This window comes from Spodoptera frugiperda, chromosome 31, assembly GCF_023101765.2.
Source record: "Spodoptera frugiperda isolate SF20-4 chromosome 31, AGI-APGP_CSIRO_Sfru_2.0, whole genome shotgun sequence".
Classification (NCBI taxonomy): domain Eukaryota; kingdom Metazoa; phylum Arthropoda; class Insecta; order Lepidoptera; family Noctuidae; genus Spodoptera; species Spodoptera frugiperda.
Window position 1 is genome coordinate 7,532,173 of NC_064242.1, and position 19,023 is coordinate 7,551,195.

General features: G+C 37.5%; 2 protein-coding genes across 2 annotated transcripts in view; one reads left to right on the forward strand and one right to left on the reverse strand.

The window, feature by feature from the left end:
- Window positions 1-7,526, reverse strand: part of LOC118276355 (uncharacterized) — a 98,128-nt gene extending 90,602 nt beyond the window's left edge. Inside the window, exon 1 of the mRNA XM_035594630.2 lies at window positions 7,348-7,526. The gene's annotated coding sequence lies outside the window, so the exon portion shown is untranslated. The remainder of the gene's footprint in view (window positions 1-7,347) is intronic.
- Window positions 7,527-16,234: 8,708 nt separating this feature from the next.
- Window positions 16,235-18,064, forward strand: LOC118276475 (phospholipase A1). Its single transcript, XM_035594810.2, has 2 exons — window positions 16,235-16,953; window positions 17,053-18,064. Exons 1-2 carry the CDS (start codon window positions 16,812-16,814, stop codon window positions 18,018-18,020), a joined length of 1,110 nt encoding a protein of 369 aa, XP_035450703.2. The 5' UTR covers window positions 16,235-16,811; the 3' UTR covers window positions 18,021-18,064.
- Window positions 18,065-19,023: the final 959 nt, after the last annotated feature.

A 19,023-nucleotide genomic window follows, 5' to 3' on the forward strand; every position in this document is an offset into this window, starting at 1 on the left:
TATGCAGGAAGCTTGCCGATAAGGCTGTCGTGCCAAACCCTGTCAAAGGCCTTCGATATATCGAGAGAGACCGCTATTGCCTCCCCGTGCTTCTCGATGGCCTCGCTCCAAATGTGGGTGGCATACGCAAGAAGGTCCCCAGTGGATCGGTTGCGGCGAAACCCATACTGCTGATCACTGAGGAGGTCGTTACCTTCAAGGTATGCCAGGAGCCTGTTGTTAAGTACACGTTCCATACTCTTGCAGAGTATGGACGTGACCGAGATGGGCCGGTAATTATTAGGGTCGGCACGACTACCTTTTTTGGGCACAGGCTGCACGTTGGCTAGCTTCCATGCAACCGGCACTTGACCAGTCTCCAAAGAAAGTCGAAACAGGCGTGTCAGGATTGGAGACAACTCAGGCGCACAGATTTTTAAAACCACGGCCGGGATTCCGTCGGGGCCACTGGCCTTGTTCACGTCAAGATTACGCAACGTCTTATATACCTCCTTCTGTCGTATGCGAATTTTTGACATATTCGTCTCGCAAACTCTATGGAGAGAAGGAGGCAAAGCGCCACCAGTATCAAGACGTGAAGATTCCGCAAATAGAGAAGCAAACAGGTTCGCTTTCTCTACCGCGGTGTGTGCCAGCGTCCCGTTAGGCCCCAGGAGAGGTGGGAGTGAAGGGCGGCAGAAGTTCGATTCAACCGCCTTGGCCAGGGACCAAAACGCTTTACTACCCGCTGGGTAAGAAGCCAGTTTGTTCCCTATTCGGCCAATGTGATTGAACCGAGCCATCCGTAATGCCTTTTTGCATGACTTGGCAGCCCGGTTATAGGCTCTCTTCCTCTGAAGAATGTCGTCAGCCCTACGACGCCTGGCATCCGCCCATGCCAAGTATGCCGCATGCTTTCGCGCTTCAGCACGTCTGCAGTCGGCATCGAACCATGGACGAGTCCCACCGAAAGATGTCGCATCCGAGAATGGAATGTAGTATTCCATGCCCTGACGCAACACCCCCGTTATGGCATCCGCACAAGCTGACGGGTCCTCAGTAGAGAAGCAGACAGGCCGCCAAGGATAGGATGCAAAAAAAGATCGCATCCCATCCCAATCTGCTGACTTGTACCGCCACATCCGCCGAGATCCTCTGGGACAAGGATCCGGTGGGGAGTACGTGGATACGGATTTCACCAGACAGTGGTCAGAGCTACCCAAGGGTGAAGAAACTGACACCGAGTAGCTGTCTGGATCAGTTGTCAGCAGAAGGTCTAAGCAGTTGGCAGTGTGCGAGTCGACATCGGGCACCCTTGTGGCCTCCTGGACCAGCTGGGTCAGGCCAAGCGTTAGCGCAAGCTTACGCATTTCCCTCCCAGCATGGTCAGTGCACTGGTATGGGAACAGCCACTCCTGGTGATGGGCGTTAAAGTCCCCCAGTAACACCAACTGGGCCGAAGGGTACCTCTGCCGAGCCGCATCCGCCGTCTCCACAAGGTGTTGAGCTAATCTGGTCGTCTCCAAATCTCCGCTGTGCGACCGGTAGACACAGGCATAGAGAATTTTCTCCATCCCTGTGTCCACCAGTATCCACAAGGTTGAAAAACTGGGGTCTTCAAAGTTTCGGAGACGCCGGTAACAGATGCCGTCTTGGACGTATAGGCATACGCCTGCGCGGGGAACGAAATTGTGCTCCAGGGAAAAGCCTGGGTAGTTCAGGTATGATACGTCCGACGGACATCTGATCTGGGTCTCCGAGAGAAACAAGAGCGTGGGGTTCTCGGTCTCTAGGTGGTGATGGACCGCATTGATATTTGAGTGCAAGCCTCGAATATTTGAGAGGTGCACTTTGAGGGAGAGGAGTGCAGCCGCTGTTGAACCCTTTTCTTTGCTCTTGTTTTCATTTTATGAGTATGAGGTTGCTGAGAGGATGGCAGTGAAATGTTCCTCCACACAGGCGACCCCAGACGCGCGCCGCAGTTAGCCACATCATTGGGAGGCCAGCCTGGAGACTGCGGGGACGCCCGAGCCCCCCCATGGATATCCATCGGGCCCTCTCGTCCGGTCGCCAACCGGCACGATGGCGTATCCATGGGATTTTTCGCTAGATGGCGGGGCAGCCTTTCACGTGTGGCTAGCACGCTAATTGGGCCCCCAACTATCTGCGGTCGGCCAGCGGTGCACCGTGCCTCGGATCCCGCTACCCTCCGCGACTGGCCACCCGATGAAGCTACACCAGCGCGCGCCAGATCGGTCTACCCATAGTGGAGCAAACATCTCGACCCATCCTCTCATACGGCTTCACCGAGCATCGTGGCGGAACACGGCTAGGCCGCTTGGCGACACGGTTTTGCTCGGTGGGTGGTTATAATGCCGTAGGTAATGAAGAAATATTAAACACGTATTTTTTATTTTCTTATAGAAACAAATACTTTCGGAGATACATATATTAATTTGAAATATCGCGGGACGTCACTTCTAGGTATGTTTTATACGTAGAAATGACATATTTGTTCCCAACTCATAAACTTTGATTCGTTCTATCTAAGTATTGATTTCTTATACGATAAAAGAAATAACCTAACTGACGGACTAAATAGGTTTCTAATTTTCATACCCCGTCATCATTCCTATTACAAGTAAAGACAAAGTCTTTAAATAAAGTTCATCACCACCAACAATGCTGAAGTATGTCCAGTACTACTTGTATTACAAGTTATAGACCAGAATATTATATTAAACTTTACCATTTACAATATTGTTCATCATGAAGTATCTTTGAATGGTTAAACAGTTCCAACGAAAACGAATTTTCTATCAAAACCCTTGACACAAATTGCTTAAAACATTTGACCATCTTTCATTTAAAAATCATAAAATTGTAATGACGATAAGCGCCGGGAACGTTTTCGGTTCTCGATTTTATTCACCACGTTTTACCAAAATACTTTCGTATCATTTTTCAATTAGAATATGGTTTATGGTACATACGTATCCCTTTTTCTGCTTATTTAGTTTTTTATTGGATGGCGTTTAGCTATCATGTCGTTTGGTGGAAAATAATCATGTGGAGCCCGCCTACCTATGAGCAACTTGTTCACTCAAGACTTGAAGATGTGTATTCATTCAATATCATTGTGATGTAAGCTATTCGGTTTGTAACTACATATCTATTATTCTTTAGATTTTGTCTTGTTTTTCTTTGGTTTAAATTGAGCGGTAGTGATTCACATTTTATATTTTTGTAATTCATATTTAGCGTTGAATGCCACACCGGTCCAGAATGTCATTGAATAAAAAAGGGTTAAATGCTTTAGCGGTTTAAAAGTCAACATTGCAAAGAACCTTCTAGAACGCCGAGATACGAAACAAACCCGTCCTCTGTTGATAGAAAAAACAAACACGGGTAACAGATGTAAATTGTGTTTGGACGAAAACGGAAAAGATCCTTGGGGACCCACTGTTGTGTTAAATTAGATAAACTGTACGACTGCATGGTTAAACTTGTAGCAAAATTTAACAAACTTAATTTCAAATACGTTTTCTTACTCTTAATCCTCTTTTGACATGATGCCAAGAATTTCTTTAACTCTTAAAGATATTCATTCAAATATTTTTAGGAAATGGCCCTCAAATTTTTACTAAGTCAACCTGGAGTTTCCTCACTTGAACGAAGTTACCGTCTCCTTGGGAATAAGGTACCATCAAGATTTTAATGGAATGTAATCATCTAAAGTTGGAGACGAAATATATTACTTTTATAACTTTAACAAATAAATTAAAGTATTTTTGGGATTATTTCTGAACAAAAAAGGTCGTACTAAGAAACCTAAAAGTGTAATTGCTATCACGTAGCGGGCAAGGGGATTAATTTATTGCTCATTCTGTTTTTGTAGATCGTTCATTGAGATGAAGATTGGGAGTTTATTAATTTAATAATCCTTGTGTATTATATGTATACGATATCTTTCTCGTTATGTTTTATGACAAATACAGATATCGTCGGATTATTATTTTTCACGAAAATTTATCCACGAAGGTTTGTTGAATGGGTGCTACTTAGCAAGTCTAAAGGTCGGCTGAGGACATTGACCCCAATCTGTAAAATGAAGAGGTTCGAAATTCTTTGCGCACGTCCTAAACGAACTAATTACGGAACGATTCTTTCTCCATTTTCTTATATCAGTTATATTTTTACTTATAAAAGCGTCTTTTACATTTTATGAAACTTGTAACCGAATTAGGATTCTTGTTTTTCTTTCATTGTTGAATACTAAGGAGATAAATTAATCACAAAGAAAAGTAAAAATTGTTTTAATTATGCCCGAGTTAAATGAAACATCTAAGAGTACTCTGTGTACTTAATTAAGAAACATCAAGTTGTCATTTATGATGTCATAATTACTTAGTTACTTTAAATTATAATTGCATTGTTTTACTAAGTCCCATTATAAAATTAAGTTTCTTACGTGTAATATCAAAACTTTCTCTCTAAATACCCGTAATAGGGCATTTGAAGAATATAGAAAATGTAACAAGTTATATGACAAACAAGATTCGAAGTATAAATAAATATAGAAGTTTAAAAATATCTAAAGATAAAGATAACACAAAAAAAATGACGCATTAAAAATTCAGTTGCCGAGAGTAGGCTTTAATAGAAACTTATAGGGGCATAAAATAATATAACGATCTTTTTCAAAGCTGCAACAGTAACTTAAGTCAAGATAAACCATAACTGAAGCAATCCTACTAATATTATAAATGCGAAAGTTTGTATGTATTTATCTACCGTATGTTTGTTTGTTTGTTTCTCCTTCACGTTAAAACAGCTGAAGAGATCGAGATGAAATTTGGAACAGATATTAATGTTTGGTCTGTAATACTACGTAGATTACTTTTTACCCCATGGAAATGCGTGCGAAGCCACTGGCAGAAGCTAGTATATTATAAAATACATAAGCAAATAATAATTTGTTGGAGACCAAATAAATCGTAGGTAGCTCATTTAAAGTAAGTTAGCTGCCTACGTTTTATTCAACGTCGTGACGTCTTAACAACAAGCTCACCTTCAGATTCCTCTGAACTAACTTTACACGCTATATTAAATCTTATTTAATTAAAACGTAATGCGATAACTATTTATGTAGGTGTAATATACGTGATGTTTTCAGAGCCATGGTATTATCATAACAAATTAAAAACCTTTGGAAAATTTCTCAGTAGTAGCACGGAGTCTGGATTTGTGCCCAGTATATGGCAATAGGCTCACCCCCATTACATAGGGTTTATATCACAAACGGTGAAAAGTGTGGGTGTAAATTGTATAGTGGCATTAAGTGCCATAATGTATACCTCTGCCTACCCCCTTCAGGTATAAAAGGCGTGACGATACGAATGAAAAACCTGTCTACATAGGTTGCCCTTTAATAAGTTGAAAACACATCCCAGTAATAATACCCGGACAATATAACAGTACTGTAAAGAAGTATACATTCGGTGCTGCGGTTTGCCAACCCTTAGCCCATTCATTGTGTTACTTAACATGAATGAAACACTAACGAACCTTATTTTTAATTCCACCAGCTTATGTATATGTAACAACGTGGATATGACGTCACGCATACGCGTTCTATAAATAGACCTTTCTTTATTTATCTCAAAAGACAACCCTGTCGCATGGGTTTAACTAACAGAATAGATACATACAGAGCAAATAATTCAGCTCACATCTAAAAATAACATTCTTATTTTAGCACAGCATTTGAATTGAATTTTAAATGAGCCATTCTGTTTATATCAACTAAAGGAAAATTTAACTAAAAAAAAAGTTATGCAAGGATAATAACCACTAAGAAGAATCCTTATGATGTTGAAGAAATAAATTCAACATCTTAACCTTCGTTGACCTACGTCAGAAAAAAAAATCGTCACATCAATATCAAACGCGACCTCGAATGGAAATAGTAAAGGACTTGAATGAAAGTAAAACAGTGTTCAGTGAACCGGAAAACGTCTGCGTCCGAAAAACTCGGCTCCAAAGAAATGTCATGTCGAATAGTTTCATGGAGCTTTGCTTATATACTGAAAATCACAGCCTGAGCTTTGAAAAGGTTTCATAAACCCAGGCTGGGAGCGGAGCGTGCGATACGCCTTTATTTCGCAGGAATCGCGGTAAATAGCGAGTACAGATACTGGTACTAATACCCGCTGAGCTGTTACCATTGTATACAGCCATTTCTCAGAACGTGACACGCATATCTCGCAGTAATTAATCATTCATTGTTAATTCCTACTTTTCCCCGCAAACGAAGCTCTCATTCTTCACGCTAGCTACTAGATACCAACGCGAGGCTTCAATTACATTAATATTTTACAGCCCTCATGTCCGTCCTATGATGTCAATACCTATCGAACGGAGCACCAACCATAAAATTGTGTTTGATTCAATTTTCTCCAAAACGAAATACAAATCAATTTTTAGGGTATCGTTGTTATTCGAATATTCTCTACACCTGGGACTGTGAGCAGAGTTTTATTACGTCTATATATTTGTTTCCTTGCTCCAAATAGAAGGTTTCCCTGCTGTAATCATTCATATTTGTGCAGAAGATACGTAGGTCATGGAATACTAGTACATTGTTCCCTGGTACCTATAGAAAAGCGATGTTCTTCTTCAATGTGACCTTAGACAACTGACGTCAATTCTCAGTTCAAAGCTATTTAGGTATACCTACTTTCCTTTTACTACTTAATATTCAGGCATCGGCATAGTTTTGATCTGCTGATATTTAATACGCATCATATTTGTATTACCTGTGAATTTCAAGAATATGTGGGTAGTAGTTAACAGATGAACTTTGATCTGAGAACAACTTAAAACTTGACCAATTTATGTTTGAGATTGAGTTTTCTCATATATTTAATGGAAAAGCTAATATTGTGTTAATAATTTTGCATTTTTTTATTAAAATAAGTTAGTTTTTCACTACAAGTCACAGCAAGCAAGCATATATTATAATGTCGTCCTTTCTTCGAAGTTCAATAATAAAAGAAACGTCTATTTAAAAGCACATCCAATATAGAAAGCAAAAAATAAGAATAACTTAACGAGTCTATAACTGCTTCAATTAAAAGTTGTTTCCGTAACTTGTTTGAATTTTAACCAACACAAAGTTTAACCTAAATTGCGATAACTTAATCCCAGAGTTACGAGAACAGCTTTTATTGTATTATAACATTCATCGATACTAAATAGGCATAGGCAGAACTTAAAATACAACTTTTACAAAGCAAAGAAGCATTTGTTGTCGAAATCGGCTAGTTTAAAGGCAGTGTGAGCGGTAAAGAAGCGGCATAAACTTACTTGTTGTCAGTGCGATCCTTGCGTGCGTCCTCGTCGTGGTGAACAATTAGAAGCACATAATATAACAAGGGCACGGTGCTGAAGTTTGTTGTGCCGGCGCGGTAGAGGCGCGGCGGTGGCGGTCGCTGGGCGCAGGGCGAGCGCTCGGGAGGCAGCGGCGCGGACGTGCGACTGGCGCGGCGGCGGGCAGCTACTGGAGGCGGCGCGCCGCCGGCAGCCCGCGCAGCCCGCCCGCCCACGGCTCGGCTCTACCGTCACGCCATTTACCCCACAATCTTTACATCACATAATATCACACCAAATATTTTTTCACATAAAATCGCAAATTGGACTCTACGATTTATTTCTCACAAATTTCGATCATTGCGTAAAAAACGTCTCGCATTTATACTCGTCTACCGAAGTGTCAAAGGTTGATGTTTACACAACATGTTCTATTTATAACAGTTTTGTCAATAAGTTGATTGTTTTCTGTTTATATTGGTAAAGGGCTAGGCTATAAGTTTCAGCGTCTACGTCATATTCATAAAAATCTACTCAATGAAAAGTCGAGGGTTGAATACACAAGTATCTAATTAGTTCCAACTTTCAAGACAATACGAGTACTGTGATTCATTAGTGATGCATAAGTGCTACTTATCAAGTATGTTATGCTTTTATTTTCATTGTTAGTTATGATAATGAGAAACCTATAACCTTTTAATGCGAAATATTAATTTGTGCGTCATTGATGTAAAGTAATAATCCAGGACTTGGAACGAGCAGTTGACTTTCGTGGAAAGAAAAAAATCCGTGAACTTTATGTGGACGCGTGAGTCACATGTTTGTGAGTCAAGTTAGTGGGATAACTTTCTTCAAACCTCAGTTCTCTATAGCTACATAACAATAAAATTTGCTTGTCATGGTGCTTCATCTCTCCACCCACGGCTTTCTCATAATATTGTTAACAGCTTCGTATAAAATGCTATAATAATACTAGATCGCGTTCCAACGACACAAAAGCTGCACAGAGGCAGAGGGTGAAACGAGGACTCGTCTTTCGTAATTTGTTTTATTAAATCCTATTCGGGCGGGCATCGGCAGGTAATTTCGAGATTGGTGCCGTCTCGGAAATCTTTGTGTAAAGACGTCGAAGTGTAACTTCAGCGAAATTTCGCAATATTAAGTGTTATAATCAAAGTCAAGGCATTTATTTCAAAGCATAAATAAGCAGCTTCAGGTATAAAGAAAATATCATTTTGTATTTCCGCAAATACTTGTTTATTTCTAACGGATATTTAGAATAAGTAATATGAAGTAATCTGATTATAATATAAACTTCTATAAACTTATACAAATTCTGTTTGAGTGCTTATATCAATTTTGCTTCCTGGTATATTTTTTTCGTCGCAAAAACTTCCTTTGATCTAGGAAATAGGGCGGTGTATAGGGTTTCTAACGACTGGCTTTGTCATGGTAGGTTACAAGCAATATGAGGTCACATTACCACTAAAGTAATGACGAATTTTGATAAACACAACACGTCAGTTTTCCTGTAATTTAGGAAATTAAACAATCGTGCAATCTATTGTGCAATTTGATCATTTTCTTGTCCAGCATAAACAACAGATCGTCTTAGATTTAATAGATTATCATATATAACGTAATTACTAGAATGTTACTGAATAGGTTATTTATTTTTACCCTACTGCGCCAGAAGGAGGGTTATGTTTTTCGAGAATATGTATTTAATATTATCTATTAAGTATTTAATCTTAAGTTTTATCGTAGTACCAAGTACCAAGGCAATAATACCGTAATAATCGATCAGTAAGGAAAACTATATTATAGAATGAGTGTGGGTTACATTTCGATTAGTAGCGCCTAATAATTATTATATTATCAAACTATAATAATGTTCCAAAAAATATTAAGTTATAGAAATGCCTAAGCTAGAAATCGCCAATCCGCCTAAGAAACGCGTGGTTGTCAATGTTAATTCAATCTCCGTGTGAGAAGACCATAGTTAAATTACATGTACCTATGGTGACCTATTACTTAGAAATATAGATAAATTCATTTAGTTTGGTTAATATATTAGAAATCCCAATATACATCACATACTTACTAGAACTTTTGTTAATATATAGAAAGAAGAAGAAAATTATAAGCAACGACATGTTTGAAGTAAAGGTGAATCGTACCTTTTTGTATGTTTTTCTTCTGTTCATTATTCTCGTAATAAAAAAATAATAATTAAATGTTATCTAAGATAATGTAATTTAAGGAATCTTACTAACATTAAGAGGCCTATCTCTTTATTTCTTAGAGCGCGTGGGTGAAGCAGCAACAGTTATCTGCCTACAGGATTTTCTCTTACTTTTTACTAATTATACGTTTTAAATAACAAAACCTATTATAAGAAAAACCTGTACACCATACTTAATGCTTTATTTTGAAAGCGGTTTTGTTATTATCCCGTAGCGCCTGTAGCGGGTCCGCCCTGCGAGTGTGTGTGGGTGTCTACTACGTAACCGAGGGATTATTATATCATGAAAGTGACTGCAACACCAACCTGGGGATTAATCACACTGAAACGATAGCCATCCTCCGCATTAACCTTATTCGCGAGATACGGTAAGCACTTCGTGGTAACTTAGACCTTTGAGGCGAGATAACTATTTGCATTATTTACGAATTAATAGTAATTATTTTGGATTATGATTGGTTCTAAAGCTTCATTTTGTGAGTAAGATGATCGTATTAACTGCGCCTAGCTTCACTGATGGACGGACTGACGGATAATTCAATTTGACGTTTCAAAAGTGCCTAATTTAGGATTAATTTCAATATACTTTGATTTTGAACTATGTTCATCGTTATCATCATCTTATTAGCCACAAAGCGTTCTAGTTATTAGCTATTAGTTCTCATAGTGTTATGTACGTTTCGAATTAGTACGTAATTAGGCCTCCGGTAACCTTATTCACACAACGAAGCACAACGCAAGCGTTGTTTCACGTCGCTTTTCTGTGAGGTCGTGGTATCACTTCAGTTCAGCCGTTTTACTATAACAGTACGTTTAGAGTTTAACATCCTTTTGAAACTCCATTGATGAGATGATGAGATTCACCTTTACAAATAGCAGCTCACTTTAGAGATAAAGTACATACGGACCACAATTCGTGGCTCAAGCCTTGCGGATTGAATGTAAAACAACGTCGAATGTTTTAGGAACTGTTTAGGAAACAAATCACATAAAGCCTTCGTTTGTCCAAACTCTGGACCTAAATTAGGACCTACAACTGTTTAAAGATACAAATATGCTAATATAATTCAAATTCATGATCACTGACTAGCTCGTTGGTCGAGTGATCGTAATTGCGATTGCCGGGCAAGGGGTCTCGGGTTTAATTCCCGTGTTGGGTAAAGAATTCCTAGGTTTTTATACGATTTTTCGAAAATTTCTCAGTAGTAGCACAGAGTTTGGAATTGTGGCCGGTATAAGGCAATAGGTTCACTCCCTATTACATGGGATTTAACATAACACAAATGGTGAAAAGTGGGTGTACCTTATACAGTGGCATTACAGGTAATGTGCACCTCTACCTACCTCTTCGGGGGTAAAGGCGTGTCGATACGAATATGCTAATATAACTCAAATTCATGTTCACAAAGCTAGGAACCTAAATTAAGAATTGACCCATTATTTTTGCTGTCGATCATTCATTCAATTAGTATTCAAATAATGTTACTACTGGGAAATTCGAGACAATGGTACCTTCATTATTTCACTCGGAATTCAGAAGCAACGTGATGTCAAACATTAAATTGTTATTTATTTCATTGATTTCTCATTGACATTTATTATAATTGTAATTGTAAATTGAATCAAACGGATTTTAATCCCACTCTCGAACCGTGGCTGCGAAATAATTATTTTAAAACAATACTTTGATCTCTCTACATTAAAGGTAATTTATGTGAATGTAAAGTAAGAATCTACGGTACATTATCCCGAATTTTAAAAAGCTTACGGGCTGTAAATACTTTGACAAAGTATATGGATGTGCCTGTTTATATTATAAATGTGAAAGTATGTTTGTTTGGATGTTTGTCCGTCAATCACGCTTAACTACTGAACGGATTTTGATGAAATTTGTTATACAGAAAGAGTATGAGCTAACTTGGGTGATGCTACACTTTTTATCCCACAACGACGCGGAAGAAGCCGCTGGCAGAAGCTAATGTGGCTATATTGATATTTGATACCTACTTAGTCTTAATTTTTAAGGTATTGAAATTGATATTTTACCGAACCAAGGAATTAAATATGGTAACTTCATGATTAACAGTTACAATTTTGAATATCAACTAACAGTACAATGGTAGTTCGGTCTATACATAGCCTATGGAAACGCAACACCATAGCTATTACCATGTTTATTGGTACAGGGTTAAATTAAATTAATTTAGCGAAATGTCAGTTAAATTTATATTAACTTACGTCGACTTGGAACAATAAGGTAATTAAGATACCTCTGTATTTGTAACTCTATATTTACAATTAAAATAAATGTCAATTAAAAACTCTCCATATTCAAATATTGTAAAGTCGAAAGAATAATTATTTGTATTTTCTAGGAGTAACATAAGCTACCGTTTGTCCCGATATTCCAACAGGATCGAGATCTGCTTGACAGAAATCATCAAAATACTTCACGAGCGAAACCGCAGGCAGAAAGCTAGTAACAGATTTGTTTCGACAGAAACATTATCCGATGTTCTTTTTATAAAATCTCACAACTTGTTATCGATATTATATATCTTGTAGATTTCTCCAACAACTGAGAAAACAATTTTATAGAAACGGTAAGGTTACTGTTTCCAATTGAAAAGACATCGTTATGTAGGTACATTGTTGCAACGATAAAATTCCAAGCCGTTTTACCTCGAGCGTTTATTGTTACTCATTGTACGGTGACAATACGATAAATATTTTCTATTCTTTTTTATCTAGGCTGACTGAACAGATTGAGTTGGCTCTGAATCTCAAGCAAAATTCGTTGAAATTCAGAGGGATATTGGAAATCATCAAACATTAAACATACAAAATTACCGGAGGCCCAATTAGCCCTTTCCCAATTTTCCCAATCCCCGATTCCCCAACAACCCTTCCCTAAATCCTTAACTTGTTTACCATGAGGTGATCCGTCTGCTCATTTACCGGCTTATAACATAAAAAAAAACTTATTATATATTAGTGTTAAGAACTAGTTTTACATAACAAGGTTTGTGAGGTATTATCACCTACCCACATACTGGCATCCGCTAGTGCAACTTAATCTATTTGCAGTTAGTCGGGCCGGTTGGTTCAAAACCACTATCAATTCACATCATTATTAGTATAATTTTTTCTGCTTAAAAATGTTGTTCATCCATCTTTATGCCAATTCTGATTCCCAAATCGCAAATCAACATCGACTTTTCGGAGCACTGTCAACCTTTTGGAAAAGCGACAAGGATCAATTACCGGGAAAATACAGTTTTCCGAGGATCGTTGTATGCCGGTTTATTTACGATTTCGAACAAATATTGTTGTTGTTTTTTTTTTGTCACAAAAGATATTCATTAATTTTTTTTCGACGAGATTAAAAATAAAATCTACGATAATGGTTTCATTCGTTAAAGCGAGCGATGTGAAATTACTGGACGGCCTGAAATATAAATAAAGTTTCAACTTTTGCAGTTATGTATTGAAATGAAATACATAATAAAATTATACTCGAAATACATTTTCGTATCAGAATGTCACATTGGAAATCGTCTTTATTATCTTGAACCGATTTCTATTAATAGCCTTCAATCGGGAAAATGATTTAAGTAACCAGGTCGCAACGTACATTACAATATTTTCCGATAGCAATCCAATTATGTTACATGTTATATCCATGTTACAGGACTGCACGTGTTCCCATTGAAGACTACAAACGTAACTATTCAATTGAAGTGTTACTATTTATAAATCTAGAGACCCTATTTACAGAAATGTCTTCTAATAAAAAACTTTTGTATGTTTAGCCCATAATGTATGCCTGTCATAATACTTTGTTATGTTCCTATGAATCATAAAATAGTTACGCAATGTATAAGTATAGACAGAAAAAAGTAAACAATGGTTTGGTCTGAAACCAAAATTAGACTTTTGACCTCAAAAGGGTATCTGTGTTATGCTTAGTGACATAATAATAATAAAAGTTGTCATGAGAAATTCACACAGATCCAACATGTGTAACACAGAACTTGTCAGACAGAGTAAATTAATGAAAAAAATAATGTTCGGAACGGACACATTTTCCTTATAACCGCAAACTTGGTCGTTGCGAACGTGCCGGTAATAAGCTTGTGGCTCATCAGCCAATATAGTTCGCCATCCAACATCGATTGGGTTTTCCGTTTTGTCTGTCATAACGGACACTCGGTCCCTTATCGTTACAAACACTATTATAGCTGATTAGTTCGTGATTGTGGAAATTGCGAGTTCGATATTTCACTTGCTACTGCATGCAACCAACTAATTCATCTTTCAATAACACAAACGTACGTTTCAACCCTGTGATTGGCTGTGATGCTCAATTTCAGATTTATAATTAATGATTTTAAGCAAACATAACAACTATTTTCAATTTAATAATTCGTTATTTGCAATATGGTTAATAGAGATAGGCCTCTAATTTTATAATACAATGCATGCTTTACAATGTTTAATCATAAGATTAAACAAGATAGACGTAATTGGTTGTTTATACACTGGTTAAAGCTTTGTTGTTGACGTTAATTAAAATGAAAATACAAGTTATTAAAATGAGGGAAAATTGATTATTATAGTTCTAAGAGTAACATGAGTAGTGGGTTGAAATGTCACGCTCACTCAAATGTTATAATGTCGATACGTTGGGTAGTGGTGCCGATGAAAAGGTTGATTCGTACAAACGTTATTCAGACGTCATTAGTTTCTTCCGCAAAAATTGTTCCTGACAAAGTACTGATCTTGTAGGGCAGGCAACATTGATTATAGCTGACATTACTGTGTAGGTACAGTTTTGCTCTGGTGCTTTTTCCCGACTATTCTTCCGTACAAACCTTGTAATAACAGACATGACAAAAACTATTTGGTCGAGTAGTTCAGAAGTTATGCGCGTACTTTTTTTAGAACGATATTTGTAGATTACGTTTCATTCATTCAGATTTGAAAAACTTGTAAGCTTCAGTCACTACTGAAGCTTACAGCAGTTTCAACATCTACAACGAACTTTACCAGGTAGTAAATAGCATGGAGTTAACTGTATTATATTTCTAAACAGTGAAGTCGCGTGGGATGCCCATGATCCACCAAATCTGTGTACAAACGAGACGTGTGAGTGATCAAATTGTATGTATGGGTTGTTTTAAACACATCTTCGCTCTGTTCATCTCGTCTACGCTTTGTGGAGTCTCGGCCTTAGTTGTAGAAACCACACGTCAGTCACTTGACATAATACTGACGTACAACTGAATCTAGCGAGTGTTTGTTTCGAGTAAATGTATTTCAGAATGATGATAGTAGAAAGAAAAATAAATTATAATGAAAATTAATCTCAAGATAAAGTCAGAGTTCAAATTAATTATCATAGTTTATTTTGTTGCATATTAATAAGTCGAGTACATGTGTATTTAATGACGTAAGTAACTCAGTAGGTGTATAAGGCACTAAAATGTTTAAAATATTAAGACGTGATTGTTACTCACAGCGCGGTTGCGCTCGCGTTTAGACGTATAATTATTAAAAGAATTTATCAAAATAGTTTCTTAAGGGAAGCCTACGTCATAGTAGCTTTACAGTAGTTTTGGCTGTGCGTTGATAGATCCCTATGTCAGTCAGTCAGTCACCTTTGAGTTATATATATTTAGATGACAAAAGCTAAACGTTAGTCGTAGTACGATAGAATCGTTTGCCGTCAATATTTCCCTCGGAAGGGGGATGGCCTTTAAATTAACCTTATTCACCGTAAATCTGACACTCTGCCGTGGGTGTAGTATGAAAATAGCCTGAGGATATTCCTCAGTACCTAACTACGAATATTATAATATAATTATATTATTAAACTTTACACGTTTCACATTATATAATATACCTACATACATATATAGTAAAATGTATCTTGAAATACGTTTTCCCTAATTAGTTAATGTTTAAACAGACGTAGCTACTGTATTTTTTGATACGAAATTGTAATAGGTTTTTGTTGATACTGGAATTTCTATAAATAGCTGGTAGCTCTAGATAGTAGTGGAACTGGTTCTAAGAATTACTTAGGTAGGGGTCACTGCCACACACCTTGGAGTATTCGAGTTATTACTAAACATAAATTTATGTGACGTATATAATAATAAGCTCGCCTTTTCGTTCTCCTATTTCATTCCCTTTATGTCACTGAGAGATTACTTGATAGTCTTTATATATTATAATGTTATGTCTTATGTCTTCCTCTACCTATCAATAAAATTACTCTAATTGCTTACAGAATGGATTATAGTGACATTACCTACGTCAGAGAGTACTCACAAACATACGTCGTCTCTGTGTGTATGGTTGGTTATCAGATCGTAGCGGTTTTGACGTTAAGTGAGACCTAGGTAAGCCTTGTTATGACCTAAGTCTGACTCTTGATTTATAATATTTATTCGAAGTATTCTGAGACAGAATAAAATATATTTATTACACTAAATTTTTGATATTTGTATTGTGATATTTTATAATTTAATTCAGTTTCAAGTTCGCAATTGAAATGAGATGAAAAAGTTTATTTACTCTCAATGAAACCTTATTTGCAAATACCTAATAAAGAACCAGTATTATGTTTCTGTCAGTGGATTTGAAGTTGAGTGGGTTATAAAAATGTTAAAGTGGTTCAACAAAATTTAATGTTAAAATATATACAATTAAGCTTTGAACATGTAAAATATCAAATTATAGGATCAAATAAACATTAGTCGTACAAATAGATTCTATTAAAAGCAATTTGTGTTACATAGTCGGCGGAGAGATGGACAAGTGAGAAGATAAATAAATCATACTGAGCGTTGCCTGTTTTTCTCAAAAGTCCCGAATAATTAGCAAAACACATGTCAAGAAACAACAATACAACTGGCTCAGAAATTGTTTATCAAACTTTCACTCAAAATTCTTATAAATACATATGTACATGAATTAACAAACGGCAGACAGCCGTTTTCAATCTCAGACAAAACAGCAATACTTCGATAAATGATAAAAATGGCGTAAAGCGGTCAGTGGCCTTCTGACAGTGAGTGCAGCGCGTGTAATTTGCACCAGATAACCCCCCCTCCAAGCAATCGCCCCTTGGAGGTAAGTTGCGAAGCGGACCTTTCTCTGTTTGCGGACAGTGACATAGTGACCGTGTTAGCGGCGGAGGGCTCATGCCATGCACCAGTACAGCGTCGTGGTGCCGCTGGTGGTCGCCGCGTACTACCTGAGCGCCGCGCTCGCCGCCACCTCAATCAGCATGCGCCCCGAACCGGACCTCAGCTTCGCCGAGTCCGTCTACGCCAAACTCTCCGGTGCATGTGAGTCAATGTCCTTCACCTCCATCGCTTTTGCGTGTTAATCGGCTAATCGCTAGAATGTTTTGATGTCTTAACTAATCTCATTTTTTGTATCCACAGGTCGAGCGATAATGGACTTGCGCTACAACTCCATGACTGACCAAAAAGATCTCATAAAAACTATGAAGATCATACAGCTAGACGGGAGCACAATTAGAACGTTCCCAATTAATGAAGCATTTGTAAACCTAACGAAGCCTGGCATTTTCGACATAACAAAACAAACAAAAATAGTCATCCACGGTTACAAAGACAGTTCGCAATCTGCAGTGCCTTTGGACTTAGCTACTGCTTACAACGACAAGAAAATGTTCAACGTATTTTTAGTGGATGCAGAAGAAATGAACAAAGATGGATACATATTATCGGCACACAACGCGCGGCTAATAGGTAAGAGACTTGCAAACCTGTTGGCTAATCTAGAGCACTTTGGAGCGAATGCCGAAGATTTTCATTTACTGGGAATCAGCTTGGGTGCGCATATTGCAGGATGGGCCGGGAAATATTTCCAACAGTATAAAGCGCGCAGCTTAGGACGCATTACTGGGTTGGATCCCGCAGGCCCGTGCTTCTCATATGCATACAGTGGACAGCGACTAGACAAATCCGATGCCGCGTACGTAGATGTACTGCACTCGAATAGATTAATACAAGGAATTATCGAACCACTCGGACATGCAGATTTCTACATAAATGGTGGAGGACCGAATCAACCGGGATGTTTCATGCCGTCTTGCAGTCATCTTCGGGCAGCGCAAGTTTACACGGAAAGCATAAAAATACCAATGTCTTTTGTTGGAGTTCGATGCCAAAGTTGGAAGCATTTCGAAGCGAATGCCTGCGAGAAAGATGAGTACGCAGTCTTGGGCTACGGATCTTCAACTGCGAGTCGCGGACTTTATTACTTACGTACTTCACCAAAGTCGCCTTTCGGTCTCGGGATGGATGGAGTGAAAAATATAGAACCAGTTACCGATAACTGGTTGAAAAGTTTTAATATGCGTGATTTAAATATACCTTTAGTTTAAGTGTTAGCTCAATGTCGTTGTGTAATAAATTGTTGCCATACTTTTTAATGACTTTCTTTGTGTCATGCGTAAAATTGATTGATTTAAAATATCTAAGTGATTTCTGTGAGTGTTTCAACGCTGTTGCATAAACATTTCCTGGGACGACTGTGTATTGGATTACTCGTAGTGCCTCCAATTGTCCGCTGAAACAAAGGTGTCTTACTTAACAATTTCGCAAACTCTGAGGTGAACCATTACGAATGCAAGATCGGTACAATTAATACTTACTGTTAATAATTTATTCCTCACTTCATTAGCAAACAATACAATACTGTGATCTATTTCCTAACACCATTATATAATGTAGGATGAGCATTTTAGTGTATTTTGTTGTTGAGTTCTAATTGTGTGCGCAGACTTCTCTTTATGTTGTTGACGTGACATGTTTGCGAAAATGAGGATAATTCGCTAATTTTCTTTTTATATCACATGTCATTTAAAGTTTTCAAAAGGTATTCCGGTAAATGTTCTTTTTGTTTACTGAATATTTGTTTTATTGATAAATAATTATTATAGAAACAAATAAAATATAGATTACATATTCAGAATATGAGTCAACCTCATCTCAATATTAGGTATAGGTGGGCATAGTTGTCCGAAGTTCGAATATTAAGTGTAATGCAAAAAGTGCCCTACTTTATAAAATTAAAAATGATTTCGTAATCGTCGTTACTTAATCGTCAACATCTTTGATAAGGATATAATATATAGGCAGATGTAGCATGTATGTAGGTAGATAAATACATAAACATTTATAGTCAAGGCATCATGATATTAACAAAATATAACTGGACAATAACAAAAACATATTTCTACTAGAAAATGGACATGAATACGATCGTATGTTTGGAGGATACTAAAATAAGTCCCTATAGGTATCACATAACATGTGGCGAAAACACAGACACGGTGACATTAACAGACTATTCGGAGTACGATTGTAGTTAAAACAAAACAGCAA